General features: G+C 41.3%; 1 protein-coding gene across 12 annotated transcripts in view; it reads right to left on the bottom strand.

Annotated features, from left to right (window-relative positions):
* DPF3 (double PHD fingers 3) overlaps positions 1 to 19,105 on the bottom strand; it is a 474,508-nt gene that overhangs the window by 82,712 nt on the left and 372,691 nt on the right. For 9 of the 12 annotated variants that reach the window (XR_012221569.1, XM_073552705.1, XM_073552706.1 and 6 more), the window contains 2 exons: positions 8,151 to 8,192; positions 7,131 to 7,277 (listed from right to left, as the gene is read on the bottom strand). Coding sequence is in view for 11 of the 12 variants with exons in the window: in XM_073552705.1 (XP_073408806.1) it covers positions 7,131 to 7,277; positions 8,151 to 8,192 (189 nt within the window). In the remaining variant the exon portion in view is untranslated. The remainder of the gene's footprint in view (positions 1 to 7,130; positions 7,278 to 8,150; positions 8,193 to 19,105) is intronic. The other 3 variants (XM_073552701.1, XM_073552702.1, XM_073552704.1) reach the window with 1 other exon arrangement.

Below are 19,105 nucleotides of genomic sequence, written 5' to 3'. Positions count from 1 at the left end.
ACAGCATCTGGAATATAAGCTTTTTAGTGGTTGTGTTTCACACAACCTGATAAGGTGAGCACTTATACCTTACTTTTGGCATGTTAAACTTGGATAAGACCCTATTGCGCGTTAGCATTTTTTTCAACTTTAGCACCATAACATTAGTAGAATACAGACTAATAAAGACTAAAATTTGGGGTCAGAACAGAATAGATCATGCAGTGTCACATCTGGCTGCAAATTCTTTGCAGATTTGGCCACAGTTTTCATATGATTACCTTACAAAGTATTGCACAAAGTGAAATCCGCCAGGAAAATCCCATTGACTTGTATTGTACTGCCCTTTATTGCATACACACAGCTAATACTGAATGTGTTAACATGCCCTTCAAATAAAAAGGTTTCACATACACTTTGTAGTTGATTTTCTAGTAATAACTATTGTACTCAGGCAACATCAATCAAACATTGTTGGTCAGATTGCTCTGAAATCAGAGACATTGTGACAAGGATGATTTGTACACAGCATCATTTTTATTTACTGATATTTAGTTTGATTTTATATATGGATAATGTGTTGTATTTTAGCAATTTAAAGCACTTAAGAGTTTGAACGCAGTCAGCATATAAATACTGTGCATCGTAATAACACAATCTTACACTGCCCCCTTAAGGGAGGTTGCTGCAAACGCACAAATATCAAAATCAAGCATACACTATATACAACATAAAAAAAAACGTAGCATTCACAAAGCTATAATAATAATTTACTGCATCAGTGAGGTTTTACATTGACATTGATTAGGATTTCAAAATATCCACCTGACACAATGCAGACAAAACCTATTTTAAAGTCAATGCAGTCAAGTCGCTGTGTAATACCCTGAATTAAATTATATAACAACTATTTTATCAACCAATACCGTGTTTACAGGGGTCTTCCCATTTCCAAGATGATATCCCAATATCTAGTAGGTGTAATAATAATATTAGCAAATACCTCCAATTACAAAAGTAGTATAGTTTTTTTATTCACTGTCTCTTTCCTCATGTGCAGGCATTGCAGGACCATAGGTATTCATGGTTACAACCACTGATATAGATGCAGTTAAGTTAGCTGGTGGTCGTAGCTAAGGTTCTGCAATGACTGCACATGAGGAAAGAGACATATGGTAGCTTGTCTGCTTATCTGAATAACTTTACTACATTTATAATTAGAGGTATATGCTAATATTATTACACCTACTAGATATTGGGATAGGATCTTTGAGATTAGAAAACTCTTTAATTTCCATAAAAGCAGTTCTATGACATTTTTGTACGTATTTGGTGTTCTAAAGGACATAAATATTAATCTTATATTATATTTTTACAACTTTAACATACATTATAATAAACATGATCTATTGGTATTAGCTGAGTTAAGTTCCAATTATAATTTTGCAAAAATGAGGATGTAACTCTTAAGTAGATTGCCCAAATGAAGACCATAATTTATTGGCCAGAGGTTTCTGATGGTAAGTCATTTCATCAGTCTGTGAGATCAGTAGCAGGGCTAGTGGTAATAATAATAATCTTTATTTTTATATAGCGCTAACATATTCCTCAGCGCTTTACAGTTTGCACACATTATCATCACTGTCCCTGATGGGGCTCACAATCTAGATTCCCTATCAGTATGTCTTTGGAGTGTGGGAGGAAACCCACGCAAACACGAGGAGAACATACAAACTCCTTGCAGATGTTGCAAGGACTGTCGCAGAAGGATTCGTACCCAGGACTCCAGCACTGCAAGGCTGCAGTGCTATCCACTGAACCACCGTGCTGCCCAATTATTGAGCTTTCAGATACTGGACTGCAAATGATTTTGGTGTCCATAGAATGGTAGCTTGTCCCTCTTTTCACATCATCTCTATAATAGGAGGGCGATGAAACATAAAATTATCGTAACGTAAAAGTTATCTTACATTCGTATTATTCATTTAACATCGACATTTAAATTGGGACTTCAGAAGTGATGAACGTTTTCTCTCTTTTTTTTTTTTATAATTCTTCCAGAACGTTGTATCACTTTCTATATTTTGAGCTTTGAGTGGTTTGTATGGAATGCAGACTGTCTTGCATGAAAAGAATCGGCCCTGAGAGATGTCTCAATGTATTATGCATTTCAAGCCAGGCTTCCTATGGCTTGCATGGTGTCCAATTTGTGCCTAGGAGGAATCATGCTGATTTCCTTCTTCGCCTGATAGGCCCCCAGCCTGTACTAGTCTGGCATGCTGTCATGGCAACCGGCACCCGTGGATGCTGCCACCTGTCATTATTTTGTCTGTCGTGCAAACCCGTCCAGGCAGCCATTCTGAATCTGCTGATAAACCTTAACCTTCAACATAAAAATCAGTACATAAAACAAGGATGATTTCAGATTTCATAAAATGAGATTAGAAGATACGTTTAGTTTGGTTTGTTTTTAAAGTATATTTCGATTTAGGTTATTTGACTGGTTTTAACGACCACTGAGAGTTCATAATGTAAATGTCGCAGAAGGATCATTACTAGTTCTCCTATGGCACTGCATGTAAAACTGTCAGCGGGGACACAGACTATAAGGCATGGACTCTTTTAGTTCAGATGTTTATGGAGTCTAATTCTCCATACACTTTGTGGTCATGTTTAGAGATGAGCAAAGTCAAACTCTAAGGCTATGTGCACACGGTGCGGATCCTCCCGCGGATTTTTCTGCGCGGAGTTTTCTAAATCCGCAGGTCAAATGACCTGCATTATTCCTGCGGATTGAGTGCATTTTTTGTGTGGTTTTACTGCCGTTTTTGTGCGGTTTTCCACCTGCGGATTTCTATAATGGAGCAGGTGGAAAACTGCAGCAAAATCGCACAAAAGTAGTGACATGCTGCTTTTTTTTATTCCGCACGAAATCATAGTTCAAAGGCGCTTAACTCCGAACACACTCTTCTCCCGGAAGTCCATTTTAGGGTATGTGCACACGCTGCGGAATCCGCTGCGGATTTATCCGTGCGGATTTTGCAAAATCCGCAGATAAATCCGCAGGTCAAAAGACCTGCGGTTTATCTGCGGATTAGCCTGCGGTTTTGCCCTGCGGATTCACCATCTCCACAATGGTGGAGATAGGAAACCGCTGTGGATTCCGCAGAAAGAACTGACATGTCAATTCTTTCTGCGGTTTCAAAACCACGGAAAAATCCGCACCGTCTACACAGCGGGGTTTTTTTTCCATTCATTTGAATGGTACTGTACACCGCAGCTAAAACTGCTGCGGGTCCGCAGTGGCCAAATCCACTGCAGAACCCGCAGCGTGTGCATACAGCTTCAGAGTTCGGAGTCAGAAAAAGAAAGCAATAGGGTTATGCAGAGATAGATAAAGCGCTGATTTCGGGTTCAAGTTCAGGTAGAGTTCTGGACTAAAGTTTGGTTGAACCCGAACATCCACGGGTCCGCTCATCCCTACTCATGTTTTATCCACAGTAAAAATGTAACTGAGCAGTTACTACAAAGTTATATACAGTTTAGTAATATTCAATAATTACCTAGGCTAAAGGCAATGCAGAATTTACACTGCTCAAGGTAACGGAAACCTATCATGTGAAAAAAAAATCCTATTAACCTGCTGATATGGGGTTAATCTGAAGGTTAATAGTGTTCTGAAGCTGCCCAGCGCCTGCACTGAAAGCCTGGCTACAGGGAAGGAATAAACCTTATTTTTTTCCCTGAAGCCACAGGGTTTTAGTCATAGTCATCACTCAGTACATAGTGAGTGGTGGCCGTTACCCTGCACCATCACTGATTGATAGCCGGCTCAGTACATAGTGAGCGGTGGCTGTAACCCTGCACCATCACTGATTTATATCCGGCTCAGTACATAGTGAGCGGTGGCTGTAACACTGCACCATCACTGACTGATAGCTGACTCAGTACATAGTGAGCAGTGGCTGTAACCCTGCACCATCACTGACTGATAGCCGGCTCAGTACATAGTGAGCGGTGGCTGTAACCCTGCACCATCACTGACTGATAGCCGGCTCAGTACATAGTGAGCGGTGGCTGTAACCCTGCATCATCACTGACTGATAGCCGGCTCAGTACATAGTGAGCGGTGGCTGTAACCGTGCGCCATCACTGACTGATATCCAGCTCAGTACATAGTGAGCAGCGACTGTAACCCTGCACCATCACTGACTGATAGCCGGCTCAGTACATAGTGAGCAGCAGCTGTAACCATGCATCATCACTGACTGACAGCCGGCTCAGTACATAGGGAGCAGCAGCTGTAACCATGCATCATCGCTGATTGACAGCCGGCTCTGTACTGATGCACTGCTGAGTCGGCTGTTAGGCATGCTGGGGGGTACCGCTACTGAAGCCATGCCTCTAAGACTGAAAGCCTGAGGCCACTGGGAGGAATAAAGTTCATTGTCTCCCGGCAGACAGGCCTTCAATGCAGCAACTGAATGACTTCAGAATGCTATTAACCTACAGATTAATCCAGTACCTGCAGGTAAATGGTGTTTTTTTTATATGACAGGTTCCCTTTAAAAAGTGTTTTGTTTTATATTAAAACCATGCACTTTTCTTTTAAGCGTTAGCTCACTCCCCTCCAAATGTGATTAGGAAGGTGATGCTGTTATCGTAGCCTGTCACCCACCATTACGGTAATCATGATGGGCACATTCTGAGATTGCATTCATATAAGGAGGCTTTAAGTCCTCATAAATCAACCCTTTAATCAAATAGAACAAGCAAAGTGTGCCTGCAGCTAGATGGACATGCTTCAGACACAGGGTCAATGCAATTACTTTTCTTGCTTTCCTTAAATTTGTATTGTACTGTAATTGATACACTGGTAGAAGTTGTATTGATTTTCAAAATGGAAAAAAAAAATATTGTTTTGCTTCCAAGTCAAAAAGCATACATTCTGCCAAAATAGTGCCAATGAAATCTAAAAATTTCAGGTCATACTGCAAAAAAAAAAAAATGCAAGCCCTCTGAAAAATGGACAGTAAAATAAGTGGTGGCACAAACTACATTTTCGTTAATGTTTTAAATGTTTTTTCATTCCAGATAACCCAATCCCTTGTCTCATTACTAGTCTACTTACGGAGTTACATGAAAGACCAACATCTACCGAACTACCCAGCTGACAACTGCTGTACATTTGCACCTATACTTTTATAGGTATACAGATTTTTTTTTTTCTTTTGGATTTTATTTGGCTTTGCTTATAAATAAATTGTGGCTCCATCATCACATCATTGTTCTACAAATAAAGACTAAAAATAAACCGTCTATTGTTCACACATAGCATATACCTTCGTAAATTTCTAAACCGAACTGACAAAAAATATAGCTTCGACAGCCAGAGCACTCAAAGAAGGAAGGAAAAGAGAAAAAGTGCTTCATAAGCAACTGAGCTCTGAACTTGTTGCTGCACAAGCAAACATGTCAGAGGAAACAAGTCTTGACAATAAAACAGAAACACAGAAAGAGGCAATCAAAATAGTACAACTTAGCCTGCTGTCAGACTTGCGAGAAATTCGCACGAGTCTCACACGTCAATACTCGGCACTGCCGCCGGCACTTGGGACCGGAGCGTTCAGCTGCACAGAAAGACATGCAGCTGAACACTCCGATCCGAGTGCTGGCAGTGCCGGGTATTGAGGTGCAAGACTTGTGCGAGTTTCTCGCAAGTCTCACCCCATCCTTAACAGTTCTTACAGATAAATATTGAATAATATTTGCTTCACAAAAGGAACTTGCTTTTTACCACATTGTCACATATTTGGAAATAATGCACATATTCTCTATTGGAACTCACAAATAAAAGGAAGGTTGGAACCCCACATCAGTCAAGCTCACTAGTCAAAATCCACTTGTTATCTAATATATAAAGCTCAAATGTGTGTATGTATGTATGTGTGTATGTCCGGGATTGGCTTCGGCACCGTCGCAGCTACAGCCACAAAATTTGGCAGAGTCACACGTCTGGACCCCGAGAGTGTCCTAGGCTATGTTGTGAGGCGAAATTTTAACCCCGCGTGTTCCAATTCACCAAACAATTTTGCCCCTATCTACATAATGGGGAAAAAGTGTGTGTGTATCAATCCCCGCCCCTTATTTTGATGTCATAATGGTTGCCATGGTGATGCTTATGTCATTATAGGTTGCAAGCCCCGCCACTCATTATGATGTCATAATGGTTGACTATGGGATGGAGGATGTGTGATGGGTATATGGGCACTGGACTATGGGATGGAGGATATGTATGATGAGTATATGGGCATGGGACTATGGGATGGAGGATGTGTGTGATGGGTATATGAGCACTGGACTATGGGATGGAGGATATGTATGACGGGTATATGGGCACGGGACTATGGGATGGAGGATGTGTGATGGGTATATGGGCACTGGACTATGGGATGGAGGATATGTATGATGTGTATATGGGCACGGGACTATGGGATGGAGGATATGTATGATGGGTATATGGGCATGGGACTATGAGATGAAGGATGTGTGATGGGTATATGGGCACTGGACTATGGGAGGGCAAATATGTATGATGGGTATATGGGCACGGGCCTACGGGATCGTGGATATGTATGATGGGTACATGGGCACGGGACTATGGGATGGAGGATAATTATAATTTGCTATAACTAACCACAGTTAGTTACTATGCCCGGGCAGCGCCGGGCTCTTCAGCTAGTTAATATATATATATATATATATATATATATATATATATACATATACACACACATATACATACATATATGCACACACACACTCAGCCATATATACATACAAACATTTTTTTTTTTTAAACTAGTCGTGTGCTATGGGCACAAAAAAACCTCCACTACGGCTACCTTTTTTGGGTTAAGCCTCTACATTTTGATAGGAAATATCCTGTGAACATCATTCTGCACAATGAGACCCTCACAATAAAAAAAATATTTCAGTCTCTTGAACCTCTGCGAGTATCCCATATAGAAATATTTGACTTTTTAGGCTGCTTACAGCCACACCTGAATGTTTAGGTTCTCATCAGCGTTAGATGTTATGTACCACAAAGTATTTGCTTCGATTTTGGTAAACAGAAATAAACAACTTACGTTTCTGGTTTTCACTTCTATGAATGGAAGGAGAGGATGGAGATCGAGATTCTTGGTCTCTGCTGTCTGTCCCTTCTTCATCAGCGAGATGAGTGTGGGTATAGTGGTAGCTGAGGCCAGGTCTGTTCTTGTAACGTTTTCCACAAACTATAACGATAACATTTATAAATGGATTTCTGCTGCAAGATTAGAATCTCAGAGAGAAAATATACATTTTTTTTGTTGTTTTTCATTTGCTATTAATTAACCAAATAATCAGACATTGTTTCAAATGAAATATGTATTGGTAAAACATAATTTCACAATATTTACAAAGTACCTTGCTAGTTTTATATCACAAAACATAAGTGTATAATAATGCTGTTACCTCATAGTTCTCAAAAACAGACATTTTGGAGTAAGTACATGACAAGCACTAAATATGTTTCCATTTTTTTCTTTTTTAATTGCATTGGAATTTATTTTCTTTGTTTGATACATTTAGGTACTTTGTCTCCATAGATAGGAGAAACAGACATACCGTTGTTAAGACATAATCTTTACAGCAATTTGAATGTGCATTTGTTGCAAAAGTATAAATGACATGCAAAACATAGCATTGTATAAATATAGGAAAATAGAGGATGAACTTGTACCAACTAGAATATGCTTCAGAAGTGCCAATTTGGTAGTAAAAATGCCTTGCCACATATACTTCTGCTTGGGTGCCCTATAGGTCAATTGGCAGAACCAAGAGGTATCCCATTTCACTACACCTCCACCCAAGTGGGAAAAAAACAGGGAGGCAGCACCTACCTATGTGATTTCAAAGTTAATTTATTTGACCAAAAGTTTATCTGTGATAAGGCATCTTCACATGCCCTAATCTAAAACTGACCCGTCCTGATGGGTTTACCCTAATGTAGTCCCTGTGTTCTAGAAGCAACCAAGATAGCATTTGGAAAAGGGCAGCACATTGTCACACAGCCACAATCTTTTGGTAACATTTTGTACAAGCATGGGGAGAGAGGTAATATGTACCTTTTTCGGCAGTTTTTGGATTATGCTTTTGTTTGTAACTATCTGCAACACAGAAAAAGAGAGAAAAAGAAACAGCACAAAATAAACCTTGCTGTATGACAAGGTATATTGGGTATGGTATTCAGAAGAGTCCTTATGGGAGCTGAAAGTAAGCTGACATTATGCTCATTTAAAAAATAAAAATAGAGATGTATTCTGACCATTGACACAGGTTGTAAGGTACATTGTAATATGGGATGTGCTTCCAACAATTTGGATTAATTACAAGAATTCTGCCCATTTTGGAATTCTTCAGATTTATATTTCTTATTTCTTCTGCTTTTCTTGTATGTCTCATGTTTTGCTCAATACAATGTGGGGTCACAGTATCCCCATTCTTCTAAGAGGGGTTTATCTGGGACCCACACTTATGAGGTATCCTGAACATATTTGTCAATGGTCAAAATACCAATTTAAAAAACTTGGAAGGTAAGTTCAGTACGTGAAGTTATATTTTGTGTTCAATTTAAAAATCATTATGACACGTAAACATTTATTACTGACATTGTATGTGTTTGTATTTATAAGTAACACACACATAATCTAGGGAGAGATATATACACAGTGTATCGTTGGTTTACTTAGTTGATCACCCCTTGGCTGTTTATCACCTGCTGCATGATGCACATCCAGCCACCAGTTTCTGGCAATGTTGACTCATCCCTAGTGTCTGACCATTCAACCTTCTAGTCCTTACCAACTGAGCAGTGATTTGGATTTCACGGCTAATCATCCCTTCCATTCCCATACACAAAAAGGAATTAGGATTTAGGTTTCATAATACTTTTGGCCTTTCATTATTGCGAGGAGAAATTCAAATTTCCATTTATATCTTCTGTTTATTAATGGATCAGAGAAACAAAATGATTGTGCAAAGCGTTTTTGATGCATTCCTGTTGCCAACGCAAGCAGAGGGAACCCCACTGATTTTTTATGGGGTCTATCTAGTATCCATTTGCTGTCAGTTTTAAGAATAGAAGAAAATGACTTCCATTCTAAAAACTGACACCAGATTCTAGACACACCACATTATAATCAATGGGGCGTCTCTGTGTGAAACAAAGTTTCTAACATTCACGTACCTACAGACGGGGGCCGATACAAGGAACACTGGCTTTGATACAGGGAACAGAAGAGGGATTATAGGGTTAGAATAAAAGCATTCAGACAAGGAAAGGACTGATAGGAAGTGTAGTTTGCCAGAATTACTTACAAATATATTACAGGAATTTTTGAGATTTTTAGATTTTAACATGCGTCTCGGAAAACTACTTTAAACGAACACTGGCTCAACTGCCTGAATGTGTCAGAAAGTGGACTCAGGAGGCAGATTATCAAAAGTCCTCACATAACTACAAAATATTTTTGGCAACATGCATTGAAATTTCAGTTTGCATAGTAACGAGCATAGCAAATGCTGAAGGTGACCACAAATGAGCTTCAAGATGTACTAACTCAAAAGCGCAAGAAAAGTTGGTTTCAATATGCTCAAAACCACATAGATAAGCGACACAAGATTTGGTATTCTGTTGTGTGCAGCGATTAAATAAAACTGGAAGCAGGTGGAGAAAGAAGAAATAGGAATACATGGAAAATAACACCCTCCCTACAGTGAAGCATGGTGGTGGCTCTGTAGCTGTTTTTTTTTCCTACTGCAATGAAAACCTGAAAACAATGTAGAGTGCAAAGTGGATTCAATGAAGAATCAGGAAATCCTAAATCCTAATATAAAACTTCATACCTTCTGTGAGAAAGATGAACCTTGGGATTCATTGACATCTATCAAAGGGATATCAAACTCAAACACACATAGGGCCAAAATTAAAAACTTGAAAAAAGTCTTGGGCCATCCTGTATATTTATTTTAAAAAGTCTACAATTGAGGAAGCTTTTCCTTATCAAATATAACACTGAACCTTTTCATAACGAAACAAACGTAAATGGGGTGTTCCAAGAACAAAATACATTTTAATTAACATATCTCACAATAATATAAACATAATTATGAATGGGGCATACAGGAAAAATATATATGTTATGTAAGAGCAGTAAAAGGCATATGGCCCAATGGCCACTTAGACCTCTATATAGAATAATAGGCCTCACAAAGTCCTCCATATAGAATGGGCCCCACATAATACTCCATACAGAAAAATGGGCCCCTCATAGTCCTCTGTACAGTATAATGGGCCCCACATAGCCCTCCTTTCAGTATCATGGGCCCCACGTAGCCCTCCATTCAGTATAATGGGCCCCACGTAGCCCTCCATACAGTATAATGGGCCCCCACGCATTCCTCCATACAGTTATAATGGCCCCACAAAATCCTCCATACAATATAATGGCCTCATATAGTCCTCGAAACAGTATAATGGGCTCCACATAGTCTTCCATACAATATAATGGCCCCATATAGTCCTCCATACAGAATGAGCCCCACATAGTTCTCCTTACAGTATAATGGGCCCCACATAGTCCTCCATATAGTATAATGGGCTCCACATAGTCCACAATATAGTATAATGGGCTCCACATAGTCCACAATATAGTTTAATGGGCCCCACATAGTCCTCCATATAGTATAATGGGCCCCACATAGTCCTCCATATAGTATAATGGGCCTCAAATAGTCCTCCATAAAGTATAATGCTCCCACATAGTCCTCCATACAGTATAATGGCATCACAAAGTTCTCCATACAATATAATGGGCCCCACATAGTCCTCATTACAGTACAATGGCACCACAAAGTTCTCCATACAATATAATGGGCCCCACATAGTCCTCCATACAGAAAAATGGGCCCCTCATAGTCCTCTATACAGTATAATGGGCCCCACATAGCCCTCCTTTCAGTATCATTCGCCCGCGTAGCCCTCCATTCAGCATAATGGACCCCACGTAGCCCTCCATACAGTATAAATGGGCTGCCACGCATTCCTCCATACAGTATAATGGCCCCACAAAATCCTCCATACAATATAATGGCCCCATATAGTCCTCCATACAGAATGAGCCCCACATAGTTCTCCATACAGTATAATGGGCCCCACATAGTCCTCCATATAATATAATGGGCTCCACTTAGTCCACCATATAGTATAATGGGCCCCACATAGTCCTCCATATAGTATAAAGGGCCCCACATAGTCCTCTATAGTATAATGGGCCTCACATAGTCCTCCATACAGTATACTGGTCCCACATAGTCCTCCATACAGTATAATGGCACCACAAAGTTCTCCATACAATATAATGACCCCACACAGTCCTCCATACAATATAATGGGCCCCACATAGTCCTCATTACAGTATAATGGGCCCCACATAGTCCTCCATACAGTATAATTGGCCCCACACAGGATGCCGATGCATTAGTCACAGGGCAAATATAATCATTCTGTGGGCCAGAGTTTGACATATGTGATCTAACAGGACAATAATACAAAGTCCTTCAAGGTTTCAAAAGCAGTCCAGGAGTGGGCATCAGTCTCCTGACTTGAACCCAATAGAAAACCTTAGATGGGAGTTAAAGGGAACCTATAATGTCAGATAGCACTATTAATTTGCACTTTGACTGACAGCTGTCTCTGCAGTGGCTCAGTGCAGAGCTGGCTGTAATGCCGGGGTGCCGTTACAGTTGCTACTCACTTGCGCCAGCACACCTGTATGACTCCTGGGAAGAATAAAGTTAATTTTATTTCTCATGCTTAGTTATGTAGCACAATCATATTCTGTAAGTAAGACAAGATATGACAAGAGAATACAATTGCAAACATTGGGAGAACATACAAACTCCTTGTAGATGTTGTCCTTGGTTGGATATGAACCAAGGACCCCAGCGCTGCAAAGCTACAGGTTGCTAACCACTGAGCCACCACGCTGTTCTACTTTCTGCCGGTAGCCGCACTTTTAGTAAGGTGGCCGGGCACTTTTCTAACACTGTTGACATGCAGATTAACCCAACACCTTCAGGTTAATAGCGTTATCCAATGTGGCCCCTTAAAGAAAGCGTTTTCAGCATGCAAAGCATATTAGTTAACTAATGGTCATTGCCCATAAGAAATTAGCACAGATTCCTCAGGAACACTATTAGAAAATGTTTTTTGGCTTTGTATCATGTTTGCAGCAGGTCATAACGGTGAAAGGTGCTCTACTAAGGAGTAGAGATGAGTGAATATGGTCTGCTACCTCCTTATTCGGCAAGCTATAGCGCTTACCGAAGAAGCTGCATCGGGAACCCGGATATCTGGAGCACTCCCGATGATCAGCAGTCCGGCGCCGCAGCTGCTTGTGTCGCGGCTGTGTCACAGTCACAGCACGAGCATGGAGAGCCTGTTTGTTGTGACTGTCAAAGAGCCGCGACACACGCAGCTGCGGCGCCGACCAGTTGATTATCTGGAGCACTCCAGATATCCGGGTTCCCGATGCAGCTTCTTCGGTAAGCGCTATAGCTTGCCGAATAAGGAGGGAGCCGATGATGTTCGCTCATCTCTACTAAGAAGTCCTCGTAAGGACGCTTGTCATGAAGAGGTTGAATAATTCTGAGACTGCAGTAGTCATTAAAAGTGGCATTTGAAGTTGAATACCGAGAAACTACTTGTTATACTAGTTGTGTTATTGTGTTAAAGTTTTCTTGTTTGGTTTAATGCAAACAGGAGAAATTTTGCAATTAAAGGGGTTGTCTGGCCATAGACTACAAGTCTGCAGTCACTATATGATCACAGACTTGTGAATCCTCATATGGCTCACACTGCACACACTAAGAATTTTCTGGTGCATAAATTCAAGTGAAGACTAGACAACTCGACATGCATAATAAATATATGTGTGTTTATTATATATATATATATATATATATATATATATATATATATATATATATATATATATATATATATATATATATATATAATAAAAACACAAAACAATATATTATGGGTTTTTTTTCAGCATTTTCTAAGAAAATCTCATGCTTGTTATGATTAGGGCAGAGTTTTTAATATGTATTATGCAAGCATCCCATCACATTTTTCAACCACAGTGAATTATTTTTGGTGTGTATTACGAAATTTGCTCCAAAGCCACATGGTTTTGCCCTCCGGTCAATGCAAAGTGTTTAGGTTTTGGAAAAATGTGCCAAAATGTAACGTAGGTCCAATACAGCCACCACATGTAATAGCAAGCCTTACCGTAGCTTTAGGCCAGGATCAGACAGTCATTGAAATAATCAGGCTTGTCACATCCACAGCCCTGTGCACTTGCCTGCATCACAGACGGGTGTAGGAGCTGCATGCCATTACATGAACTGTTCTTGTTTGTAAGACTGAAAAGACTAGTACATGCTATCATTTTTATTTTTTCCTCATGATTCTTAGGCATGCAAGGAAAATTGCACATGTGCATTTGTACATAGGATATCATTGGCCTACATTTAAGCAAACCTGTCATCTACTTTACGCTGCCTCTGTGAGAGTGGCATGAGGTAGGGATACGCACACTTACTTTAATTCTTTAAAGGGAACCTGTCACCCTATTTATTGCCTATCAGCTGCCAGCACCAACATCGGGGGCTTATCTACAGCATTCTGTAATGCTGTAGATAAGCCCCAGTTGTAACCTGAAAGATAAGAAAAAGGAGTTAGATTATAGTCACCGGGGGGGGCGGTCCGGTCTTGGTCCGATGGGTGTTGCGGTCCGGCGCCTCCCTTCTAACGGTGACGTCTTCTTCTTCCTCTCCCGGCGCCTGCGCACTGCAGGACTCTGCTCTGCCCTCAACAGGGCAGAGCAGTGCGCCTGCGCAGAAGCCACGACAGGCAGCAAAGAAGAGGACGTCACTGTTAGATGGGAGGCGTCGGATGAGATGGTGACACCCATCGGACTGGACCGAACGCCAGGGTAAGTATAATCTAACTAATTTTTCTTATCTTTCAGGTTACATCGGGGGCTTATCTACAGCACTACAGAATGCTGAAGACAAGCCCCTGATGTCGGTGCCGGCAGCTGATAGGCAAAAAATAGGGTGACAGATTTCCTTTAAAGGAGACCTGTCACTCACTCCAAAAAATTGAGCAAAAGTGGTTGTCCAGGCTTGAGGCGCAAGTCTGCATTCACTCTGACTACAGACTTGTGAATCCTCACAGCGTGCACTGTCAGGATTCTCTGGTGGCATCGTTGAGAGCAGGCAGGTGTGTGACCGCAAGTATGGGATTTGCGTCCTCACTCAATACAAGTGAATAGAGCAAGGCTGAACACATCTAGTCAGAATGTGGCTGGAAGTATGTAAATCAAATACTTGCAGTCACATGACTGCCCGTTCCCGGCACTGGATAATCCGCTGAGAGGATTTACGAGTCTGCAGTCAAAGAATGACTGCAGACTTGCGCCCCAAGCTTGGACAATCCCTTAAAATACCTTTTAAGATTCCAGAGCTTCCAGGGGAAGAGTGTGCTTTCACCTCTCCCTTTCATAGAGATTGGCCGCACCTGAGACTTATAGAACAGGTATGATTGGTAGTCCATGAGATGGAGGGGTGAAAGAACAAGCTCCCAAGGAAGTAGCTGAAGAAACGCCCATGTGAGAAGCTGGACACGGACTAAAGACTATTGGACAAATGGTCGTAGAGCGGAGTCCATGGCTTTAAGGGATGCAGACGTTTTCCAGCACGGAGCACCGGTTACATCAGTCTTATTGTTGTGTTTTATTAGAGATTTGTTTGATCATCAATTTAAGGCGCACAACTCTCCAGGAAAGTGTTCAGCCTCAGGAAAGGATGCTTCCATTCAGTGACAGTAAGCAGAGGAAGAAGTGTAGGCTGGATCTTATGTATACATAAGGTCAGACACGAGATTGGTAATCAGGTAAAGCAATCATTCCATTACTCTGGTTAGTGTCTCAGGGGCCTCAAATAAGCCATTGTTCTCCCAGTCACTAGTCCCATTAAGGCTATGTGCACACGTAGTTTTAGGTGCTGCGGATTTTTCCGAGTGGATTTGGAAAAATCCACAGGTAAATTCTCAGGTCAAAAGACCTGCCGTTTACCTGTGGATTAGCCTGCGGTTTAGCACTGCGGTTTCACACCTCTGCAATGGAGAAAGTGTGAAACCGCTGCAGATTCCGCACAAAGAATTGACATGCTGCAGATTTTAACCCGCAGCAAATCAGAGCGGAAAAATCTGCAGCATGTGCACAGCGTTTTTCAGTTTACCATTGAAAACAATGGTACTGTACAACGCAGCTATATCTGCTGCGGACACGCAGAGTCTTAAACGCTATGGATCCGCAGCATAGGCTGCAACATCTGCATATGGCCTAAGTGGATGGGAAGAGTAAATGGAGCCATCACTGTATGAATGGGCACCGAGGAGGATAGCAGGCCCAAGCTAAGCCACAGAATATCAGAGAGGTTGGTAACTAAGCGGATGCAGACCCCTGATCCTGTCCACACAACTAGCAGAAGCCGTGGAGCGTGCCTACGATGATCCTAGATGCCTTGGCGTAGCCGGAGAGCTAACTAAGCCTAAAGCAAGAAAGGTGAAATCTAAACTGCCCGGGAGCAGACCCCAAAGGAAAAGATAGCCCCTAAACATATACTGTCGGTGAGACAAGATGAAAACACAAACGCAGGCAGAAAAATAGACTGAGCAAATGATGGAGCCCAAACTGACTAGACAGGACAGGAAAGGAAAGACATTGTCTGCAATCACGCAAAAAAAACCCTGCAAAAAGTCCAACACGTCTCATGCACAAAAAACACTGAAGTCGCACGACTTCGCCCCCACTATATCAGCACTCTGGTATATTCTGAAAGCAGAGCAAAAAGAGACCAATATAACAGGGGACAAAACAAAACTGGCACAAGCAGTAACATATGGGCGGTGATTCAGCACAGCCCCAGCCGGAGCTGGCTGACCCGCACAAAGCTGAGATAGACAAAACCAGATCAAATGCAAACAGAGTAGCAAATGGACCACTTAGCTGAACCATGCAGGGAAAGAGCAGCAGACATCAGACCTCAGAAGGCACAGGAAGAAAATCACCAGCAGGGATAGAGCGAGTCAGCTGTCTTAAATCCCAATCAGAAACCCCAGATCTCCAATCGTCTTCCTCATTATCAGGTGGCAAGCCTCTGTCAATCAGATCAGCTCCACTACCTCCAGTAACCACCAGAGGGAGCTCAGAAAGAGAACTCGCAACCCCCCCTGTCAATCTGACCAGCTCCACTACCTTCAGTAATCACCAGAGGGAAGCCAGAGAGAGAATTCACAACAGGGTTGAGTGAGATGGGGGAAAGCTGATGAATTCTATTTTATCCATATTATGTTTTAGAAATCTTGCGGAGAAGGATGAAATAGAAGACAGACATTGTGGGATACTGGTTAGTAGGGAGGTGATATCTGGTCCAGAGATGTAGATCTGTGTGTCATCAGCATAGAGATGATACTGAAAGCCGTGAGATTTTATGAGCTGTCCTAGGACAAACTGGCACATGCAGTAATATATGGACGGTGATTCAGCACAGCCCCACACAAAGCAGAGATAAACAAAACCAGATTAAATGCAAACAGAATAACAAATGAACCACTTAGCTGAACCATGCAGGGAAAGAGCAGGAGACATCAGACCTCAGAAGGCACAGGAAGAAAATCACCAGCAGGGATAGAGCGAGTCAGCTGTCTTAAATCCCAATCAGAAACCCTAGATCTCCAATAGTCTTCCTCATTATCAGGTGGCAAGCCTCTGTCAATCAGATCAACTCCACTACCTCCAGTAACCACCAGATGGAGTCCAGAAAGAGAACTCGCAACCCCTCTGTCAATCTGACCTGCTCCACTACCTTCAGTAATCACCAGAGGGAAGCCAGAGAGAGAATTCACAACACATCACCTTACCACAGGGGATCTCACATGCAGTCCCAGGTGAGGGGCTCAGCCCCAGGAAAATACCTTGCCCAATGCACAGTTAGCTTTGGGAGGTAGGGGGATGGGAGCTTTTCCTAGAGCCGGGGCCAATTACGGGGACAGCTTGGGGTATTTAGGACACCGACAAGGGAATGGGAGGTTGATGCCGGCTGGGGCTGGATACATGTGCTATGGTAGTGGTATCCGTCATCTGGAGGGGCATAGTCTGTGATTGTAGACTACACCGGCGGGATATACAAAAGCTATGGGCCAACAAAAAGCTGGGAGACAGTGGGTATCGCCTGATCCACGGGCAGTGGAACTACCTGTTCCGGGTTGGGATCTTTTGGACTGGGGGCATCTCATTCTGGCCATCTACCAGGAGTTGCTGTAAGACCATGGATGGAAGAAATAAAACTAACTGCATCAGAAGCCTGCCTAGGTTATTAACCCCATGGTTTGCGCGTTAATGGCCAGGCCAATTTTTACAATTCTGACCACTGTCCCTTTATGAAGTAATAACTCTGGAACGCTTCCATGGATCCCGGTGATTCTGACACTGTTTTCTCGAGACATATTGTACTTCATATTAGTGGTAAAATTTCTTTGATACGATTGTGTGAAAAAAACTGAAACTTGGTGAAAATTTTGAATATTTTGCAATTATCCAACTTTGAATTTTCATGCTCCTAAATCACAGAGATATGTCACACAAAATACTTAATAAATAACATTTCCCATATGTGTACTCTACTTTACATCAGCACAATTTGGGAATTCAAATGTTTTTTTTTTGTTAGGAAGCTATAAGGGTTAAAAGTTGACCAGCGATTTCTTATTTTTACAACACCATTTTTTTAGGGACCACATCACATTTGAAGTCACTTTGAGGGGTCCTTATGATAGAAGATATCCAAAATTATTAATAAAAAATTATGATTTTACTTGACACGTCAAACAATACATGAAACATAGAAAATTGTAATATAAATGATGAGGTATTAATCACTTTACCACCAAGGGTGGTTTGCACGTTCATGACCGGGCCAATTTTTACAATTCTGACCACTATCCCTTTATGAGGTAATAATTCTTGAACGCTTCCATGGATCCTGGTGATTTTGACACTGTTTTCTCATGGCATATTGTATTTCATGTTAGTGGTAAAATTTCATTGATATAACTTGCGTTTATTTGTGGAAAAAAAACGGAAATTTGGCAAAAATTTAGAAAATTTTGCAATTTTCCAACTTTGAATTTTTATGCCCTTAAATCACAGAGATATGGCACAGAAAAAACATAATAAATAACATTTCCCACATGTTTACTTTACATCAGCACAATTTTGGAACCAATATTTTTTTGTTAGGAAGTTATAAGGGTTAAAAGTTGACCATCGATTTCTCATTTTTGCAACATCATTTTATTTTTAGGGACCACATCACATTTGAAGTCACTTTGAGGAGTCTATATGATAGAAAATACCCAAAAGTGACAAATTCTAAAAACTGCACCCCTCAAGGTGTTCAAAACCACATTCAAGAAGCTTATTAACCCTTCAGGTACTTCACAGGAATTTTTTGAATGTTTAAAAAAATGAACATTTAACTTTTTTTCACAAAAAAATTACTTCAGGTCCAATTTTTTTCATTTTACCAAGGGTAACAGGAGAAATTGGACTGCAAAAGTTATTGTGCAATTTGTCCTGAGTATGCTGGTACCTGATATGTGGGTGGGAACCATTGTTTCTGCGCATGGCAGAGCTCAGAAGGGAAGGAGCGCCATTTGACTTTTTCAATGCAAAATTGGCTGGAATTGAGATTGGACGCCATGTCACGTTTGGAGAGCCCCTGATGTGCCTAAACAGTGGAAACCCCCACAAGTAACCCCATTTTGGAAACTAGACCCCCCAAGGAACTTATCTAGATATGTGGTGAGAACTTTGAACCCCCAAGGCCTTCACAGAAGTTTATAACGTACAGCTGTACAATTAAAAAATCATGTTTTTTCCAAAAA

This window comes from Dendrobates tinctorius, unplaced genomic scaffold, assembly GCF_039654945.1.
Source record: "Dendrobates tinctorius isolate UK_male_01 unplaced genomic scaffold, ASM3965494v1 ptg000194l, whole genome shotgun sequence".
Lineage (NCBI taxonomy): Eukaryota > Metazoa > Chordata > Amphibia > Anura > Dendrobatidae > Dendrobates > Dendrobates tinctorius.
This window is presented reverse-complemented; position numbering and strand designations above follow the sequence as displayed.